General features: G+C 39.6%; 1 protein-coding gene across 1 annotated transcript in view; it reads left to right on the forward strand.

The window, feature by feature from the left end:
* Positions 1–5725, forward strand: part of LOC144818788 (N-acetylneuraminate-9-phosphate synthase-like) — a 181310-nt gene extending 175585 nt beyond the window's left edge. The window contains exon 6 of the mRNA XM_078676539.1: positions 1185–5725. Coding sequence (XP_078532665.1) covers positions 1185–1394 — 210 coding nt within the window. The 3' untranslated portion in view covers positions 1395–5725. The remainder of the gene's footprint in view (positions 1–1184) is intronic.
* Positions 5726–8064: the final 2339 nt, after the last annotated feature.

Raw genomic sequence — 8064 nt, forward strand, 5'->3', positions numbered from 1 at the left:
TTTTCAGTGCAGAAATATGGTTTGCTTTCTCTCCGAAAATATACTTTTTTTTTTTTGGGGCAGATTGACCTCCGAGGAAGTTGACCAATATCTTGAATGGCGAGTGTAGTCCAAAATATTTTCTTTACACCAGTATATCTCTGTAGGTCTCCGTGCAGTAAAATGTGTGCCATTACAATTGAAAATAGAATTGTCACCTCGGTGGCAGATTAGAGTCAGAATTTCCCCATATGGAACCTTAAAATTAGTGGCCATTTCCTATCTCTTAGTCACACGATCGCATCTCTGAAGCTAAATGACCATGTAGTATTTATGCAAGCCACTGAGGATCTTCTGGGTTTTTCCCCCTCACCAATGCATTATTAATGATCACACGCAAATCCAGTAATGTGCTGTTCAATTTCCTCAGAAAATTCACTTCCAAGGTAAAATGCTCATTTAAAGACATGGTTTAGATATACATTAAGCAGATTTTCAGTTAAAATGGCATCATTCCGTTATATTGAGTAATTTTGGTGTGACTCCGTGAACGTTTTTTTGATTTGAATTCATATTTGGATGATATTCCCTCCAAAGACCTAACTTACTTCCCCAACCAGGAAATGCAGACCGATTAATATAAACATCTCAGTCCAAAAATGTTTGGGGGGGGCGTTAGGAAATGGTCTAGAAACAGGTGTGCCTTATATTATGAAGCGTGTAGTAAAGTTCTTGCCGAATTAGAATCCTCTTGCACATACAACTATTCTGAAGGGGCATCTAAAAGGGACCATCCAGTGAGCGATTTTATAGTACATTTCAGAGCTCAAGTCGACATGATCATACAAACCAACAACATTCTAGAATGGCAAATGTTGATGGTTAGTGATGCAGGACTGGTTAAACACAACTATTTTTCTCCATGCTGCATTGTCTCTTTAGGAGCCCCATAGCATTGTGATTTTTTTTTTTCCAATGTATAACATTATCCCTTTTCTGGTGGCTAGATAGCGTGAGTTATGAACTTTTGTACTGCTTTCAATTTTAATTTGAGAAGGATTCTGCATGGTTAAATTGAGTTCATCTCACAAGCATAGTTGAGTTTTCGTTTTCCATAATCTGGTTTATGTATATTGTAGCCTGAAATTAATGGTATTCTGCTGCTGGATGAATCTTCTTCCTTTTTTTTCCTCCAATACCTGTAGTTGGGCAAGTCTGTGGTAGCTAAGGTTCCCATCCCTGCGGGCACTGTGCTGACTCTGAAGATGCTGACTGTCAAGGTGGCCGAACCACATGGGTTTCCACCAGAAGAGATCTTTAACTTGGAGGGCAAGATGGTGAAACGAGAGATTGCGGAGGATGAAACAGTCACAGAGGAGGCGATAGAAAGCTACAATACAAAGACAAAGTGTTAAAGAAATTGAAGCATGGCTGCATGCATTTTGAAATGTTTCTCCGGTGTACTGTACGGTACGGTATTGAAACGTGCTGTATGTACGTCTGATGTTGCACAGGTGTGGGTTTGTTGGAAGGGCTTTGCTGTCTCAATTTAAGATGGCAGTCTTTTAGCAGAAAGGAAGTAGTCTTGCTTCCCAGTTTTTCATCACGGAATGCAGAAACGTAATTAGCGGACATGCAAAAGTCTGCAGAACTGCATTTTTGGAAAATGTATGCGGGTGTTGGTGGAAGCAGCTGACGGATACGTTGTGATGCACCTTCTCGCTTGGTGCCTCAAAACCAGTTTGCTTGCTTCTCTGGAGCGAAACTCCAAAAATTATCATTAAGCACATTATTCTGTATGGATTCAACTGTAATTTCTTTGGAAGTTTTAATTTTGTGAGTGGTCAGCTTATTGGATGTTCAAGTGATTCTTTCTTCCAGGAACTTTCTCATGCAAGCTACTACAAAGGATTGTTTAGCAAGAGTATATTTACATTTTTCTTTTTGTGCTGCATCCCAATTTTTGATATCGTATTGGCTGTATATTAAGGATTCTAGCTATTGTTTCTAGGTGTTGTAAACGGTTTAATTTCAAGCCCACTGAATTAGTCATCTTCGTGATCGTACACTCTAATGCAGGCCACCATGGCTTAGTGGGAGAAACTGATCTAGAAGCGCTCCTCGGTTTAATCTTAAGAAATCCTTTTGGAACCTCTTTTTCTGATGGAAGTAAGCATGCCATGTAGTTCGGCTGTAGTGCCATAAGCATGAAATTTGCCTTTGTCCTGATTAAAACCATTTCATAAAGTGATTATTTTTTCCAACTGCTTGGTTTACTAGTACATCCTGCTATTGATGCTCGATGCTACAAATCTTCGGTTCATTTTCCTGTTCAGGGAAGCCACCATTCCAACTACTTGCTTGGTTGCATATTTCTGACTAATAAATCTAAATTATCAGTCGCGCATGGTGATGTGAGCAACATGAAGTTGTCCGTCCCTCATCCAGGTGCCTTTGGAAAACTGCACTATAAGTACCGTGTGAGCAAACAGCACTTGATTTCTGGATACACCTTTTATTGTACCCTCTTTCTTCAAATTTCCAAAATGACACTATAAAAATAATGCAATATAGAATACTATTTCATGACGTTTTAGGTAAAACCTTTTATTGAATGGGGCGTTTCTGAGCTGGAGGTAATGTGTTTCTAGACAATCACTAGAAAACCTTTCCAAACGGATAATGCCACAAGTAAAGCGTCACCTAGTAAAATTTATGGAAATCTTGAAATAGTCGCAATTCTGTTCTGATAAAGTTAAAGAAAATGACAAAAACTGTTCTAACCAAATCATGACTGCTACGCCTACCTGGTACTGGATGCAAGTTTTTAATTTCACAACATATATTTGCAGGTCAGGAATCCAAACTAGGTTCCCAATTTCCTTGCAAATTTTAACAGGCACGCAATGAAGTAATTAAACCGATTTACAGCATATATGCATCTCCAGTCTTCGATACTTCTTATTGATTGTACAAGGGGCTTTGTTTTTTTTGGGTGAGAGAAATGCATTCTATTTGGTCTCTTGAGATGTATTGAAGCACTTTTGATTATTATTTTTGAATATTCTTTTTAATGGAATTCAATGTGTACTTGTATAATTGAAATTCATGTGGTAGTGCCATCCCACTTTTGGTGCGTAACTGATTGCTTTCTGCAACCATAACCAAAGCCCTTTGAATTTGGAAGGGATGTAATCAATAAAGTTTACGCTAAAGCTCTCCATGTTCTCTAAAGGGTACCGGAAACTGCAGGGTAGATGTCAACCGATATATATTAATGAGCTGGAGACTAGGGTATAAAAATCTGTCACAAAGCCAGGAAAGTAAAACATAACTGTATGATGAATGGCCTAATTGTGCCTAATCACTCCATTAGGATTTCAGTTGTTGTAGATTGAGGCGGAAGATGCTGCGTCCCAAAATAACTCCTGAGATGAATAGTTATCCATGTATGTTTCAATAGATTAATGGTGTGTACAAACAAAAGACTCTTTCCCAGTGCACACCTTATGTCTGTTGCAAAAACCCATTCTTTAGTGGCAAGTAGTTAAGCTGCTGTCAACCTCACATTATAAAAAATCTACCTCTGCCATAGTGCATTTTGGGGAATCTATATAATCTCACAGAAGTATTGCGGAATGAGCGATTGGACTTCTTGGTGGTTTGTACAATCAGGATCATTGAATGGTGTAATAATATCTCGTACCAGGCGAGCACACTTCGGTGATTAGCTCTGTATCAAAGATTAGTTATTGTCCATCCATGATAATTTCAGCTCTAGCTTGCTAGAGTAAATATATTGCTTAGTGGCAGTTCCTTGCCAAAGGTGAGGTGGTGTAAGTGAAATTGGCAGTTTCATTCCATTTGCTATCCATATGTCTGAAAAAGGAATTCCATTGCAAATGGAACCATTATAGCAATTTGATTGGTGGACTTTGCAGATGGGCCAAATTGTACTGGCATGAAAATTGCACTTGTGTCTTCCTCTGCGACCCCCATATTGCCTTTCCCTGTGATCATCCCTTGATTGCTGTATTGAGATACACTGAAAGCGCTACGTGTTCTACTTACTTTCTGTGTACAGATGGAAGTCTTTGCCATTCACTAGTTTTCAATGTGGCACCGCTTGCCAGATTGGCAAATTCTCACTTGACCCCCTACGTAGCACTAGAGTCAAATTACCACTCCGATATCACCTTCCATTCCATGTAACTGCTTGTTGCATTTAAATTGGAATGCACAAAAATGGCTTGATTTTAAAAAGTATGCATGCTGTAAATATACTGGTGGTTATGTAAGGAGCTTGTATTGCCTTTAAAACTTTTATACAGTCATTCTGTGTCTTATTGAAATGTTAAAAAAAAAGGCTATACAAATATTTATATTTGTGTCTATATACATTGCTTCTCGTCAGCGGCATACATTTGCCATCGCTGCTCGGAGTAAAGTACGGATGTGCTTATCCCACCCAGAAGACATTATGATGTGTGGTGTGTTTCGATTAAGGAACATATGTCACTTTCTTTTCCAATGTCCTGTTCTTTTCTAAGATGCCAAGTACAAGGAATTGAAAGCAAAACAAAATGTGAATGTCTATTGCCAAGAACATAGATGCAGTAAGGAATTTCCCCTCCACATCACTTCCCGTGTTTTCTATTTTGAAAATGTATGGGATGGAGACTAGGGTTAGTGAACACAATGTCTCTTGTCAAGAACCTCTATTGGTTTAAGTGTCACGGAAATGACAATCCTATGTTAGTGCCGTATGCATCTTTTTCAGATTTAACCTAAGTGTGGTCTGCATGGATGCTTCTAATTTTTGTTTTTAAGATTTAGAACATGTTGTGATCCTTCAGTGTTGCCGCAAAGTTACAGAACCGTTAGCAAGGTTTCTAAGCCCTCACCCGACCATGATTATTTTGTGGCACGAGTGATTTTGTGTACTGTTTGCAGTATCTAGAGCATCTGATCAGTGTACGCTTGGACAGATTTGTGACACACCGTGTTTCCTGTCACTATATTTTCTGCTCCCTGTACTTGACAACAGTTTCATATGCTGGTAACTGCATAGCACCCTGGTCAAAAAAATTTAAAACATTCGCGTGGGTTACATTTTTGTGACTCCCTATGAAACAGAGTGGGGAAAAAGCCGTGCATGGTGAAGCAATTTTTGGCATTGTGCCTCGCCATGTCATAGTAGTTTGGTTGATGAAGCCTACATCTTGAAAGAGATATCCTTTGGAGGAGTTTATAACCTGTTAACCTTCCTTTTTGATGAAGACTTTCAGTATTGGTGTTAAGAAGCCAGCACTTGACCAAAAAAGACACTGTTAGTTTGGTAACCATGGAAACGTGTTTGCAAATATAGCATCGAATTTAACACGCATACGAGACGCTATATGTAGATGGGTTGTTTGGACAGAAAAGATAAAAATACACGATGTCACACATTTCAGTTCGTGTACTTGGACAAAAACCTTTAATGCAGCTCTTGTATCATTCATTAATGTATTTCACCACACTACCACTGAAAAGAAGCATCTGCACTAATGTATAAGGATAGAAAGGCCCTATTTTAAATCTCTCCAGTGAACCTATGCCGTGCACAATTACATGATTTGTAGAAGAGATTAGTGCTCGCGTCAAGTAAAATAGAGTCTGAACGGATCATTCATATGTTGTTTATCTCAGCGAAATTGTGATTTTTCTACATACGTGATAATAAAATGTTTGTTTAAAACTTGAATATATGCGTTTGGTTATGTGATGACTTTGTGATGCAAATTAAATATTAAAATTGCTCCAATGTTTATTTCTAATAATACTTACATGTCCTTGAGAATACAGTGGTGCTAGCCCTCTGCAAACCAGTTTTATGGATCCATTCTAACACCCGGAGAAAAGGCAAAAGATGTTGAAAATAGATCTTACTAAAGTTGCTTTGCACTGGACTCTTGTGCACTAGAGAACACGACAGTGTCATGCACAACTGAAGTAAGTTCACATCACTCCCTGGATACAGAATATCACCCAGCTTGGAGACTTGATGCAAGAATGGAGTTCACTTTACTAATTTATGTTATGGTAACATCACCCATTTCTTTAAGGTTCCAACTTTCTCTTTCCTATTCATGAAATCTCCTTTAGGGTGCATGTATTTTTCTGCCCTGATTCGATTGTATTGGAAAAGAACTGAGTTGCAATTACTTTCATTTTTATATAGCTCTTTATATCCCTGACGAGGCACAGAAGCACATTGTCCTACAGCAGACTGCAGCGTATAGGAAAGCTTTGTTGAATGGGCATTGAATAGCAGGGTGGCTTATGTGGGAAGTGTTTTGGTGTTGTGTATCATTTACTAGAGTGGTGTACTTATCCTAACATAGGTTACTGGACCTAAGCATGTAGTGGAGGAAAGGCGTGTGAGGGATAGAAGTGTGCTTTACGTCTTTTTAATGTCTACTTGAAAAGGTGTGGGTTATAAATGTAGCTTATGTGATAAGTATCTTGGTGTCAAGCGTGATGAGCAGTGGAATGTACTCCTGGTATCACGGCACTTATTGCATTAAGTAGAATGAAGTAGAGTAAGAAATTGCTGTGCAGGTAGACTAGCCTAAAATCCTATAGATTGTTATGAATTCTGTTCCTTGTCTACGTTTGAGTGGCAGCGGAGCAATCCATAGGCCTACACTAAATTACATTCAACCATGGTAAAAGTTCTTTGGAGCCCACCCAAAAGTGGCACAGAGAAATCCCCAGTCATGCATAGGATACAGGCAGCCAATCGTCAACCTATGAACAACAAGGGAGCAGCCGAAGAACACACTCTGCATAGAGGCAGATTCGACGGAGATCTATATAGCCCACCAGTGAGTGATGGAGCAGTAACCATGACATGCTCAGGAGGAATACAGCTATGGGTAAGGTTGTTTGAGTCCCCTGGGAGGGACAGAGCTAATCTACCAGGTACAAACATAGATGGTAAATAAGCTTAAAAGTCCCCCCACAAACAAGAACTAGGTGTGGATGATGTATACAGGCCACCCAGAGGCGGCGAAGCTGCAACCTACATGTGTGTTCTAGTTCCAGACAACCAGGGCCATGATGACAATCAAGGATGCAGGCACGCAAAAAGAAGAAAAAAACCTGCGGTGAAAGGAAACAAATGTGGTAAGACATTTCAAAACAAGATGGGGCCTAATGCCCAGCCCATCTAGGTCATATTCAGGCTTTTATCCTCTTCAGTTAACAGCATATGCTTGACAGGGTATGTCCATCCAAGCGTGAGGGAGGGCAAATCCCGAGGAATACACTCCATAGTGATATCCAGCGGTAAGTCTGGTATAGAGTCCATCAAGGAGTATTAGAGAGGTACCTCACAGAGAAGTAAAACCATGGTAAATGCTCTACAGAATCCTCCCAAAAGTAACAGAAGACATCACTCACACATGCACTGGATTCAGTTAGCCAGAGTAGATGCTCTTTGGAGTACACGCTGGAGCGAAATAGGAAATGAGCGTAGCTGGTATCTGACACACTTAATAGTTGTGGTGGTGGTAGAGTAATTCTGTATTAGGAAATTAAATATGTTGGGCGAATAGAAGGAGAGAACGGGTTAGGAGAAGAAAGGAGTGAAAGGAAGCCCAAGAAAAATGGGACTCTCTCTTTTCTATATCTCACCAGTAGAACAAGATCCATCGAGTGCCTGTGGTCAATAATGGCTGTGTGGTGTTTGAGCTATTCATGGTGGGGTAAGGGAAATCGAACCAAAGGATTCCCATCGATTTAAGCTGTTCACCTTTCTATTTATGAGACAGGCAAACAATTGATGTATGTGGCACCCTAGGAGATAGCTATGTTCAGGTAGACATAGAAGGATTTCTGAAACAGTGTGCGTCTGTGAAAAAAACTGTAATAACATTCTTAGTATAGGAGTGACGGCGCTCTCTGTTTCTTAAATCTTAGGCTCAAAAGAAGACATTAACTGCTATGATGCACATTCTGAGTAGGCAACTTGAAGTCCAACTTAGGTTTAAGTAAAAGTAAACAGATGCCTTACTTATTCCGGTGTGCCATATACAATAG

This window comes from Lissotriton helveticus, chromosome 2_1 (assembly GCF_964261635.1).
Source record: "Lissotriton helveticus chromosome 2_1, aLisHel1.1, whole genome shotgun sequence".
In the NCBI taxonomy this organism is placed as follows: Eukaryota; Metazoa; Chordata; class Amphibia; order Caudata; family Salamandridae; genus Lissotriton; species Lissotriton helveticus.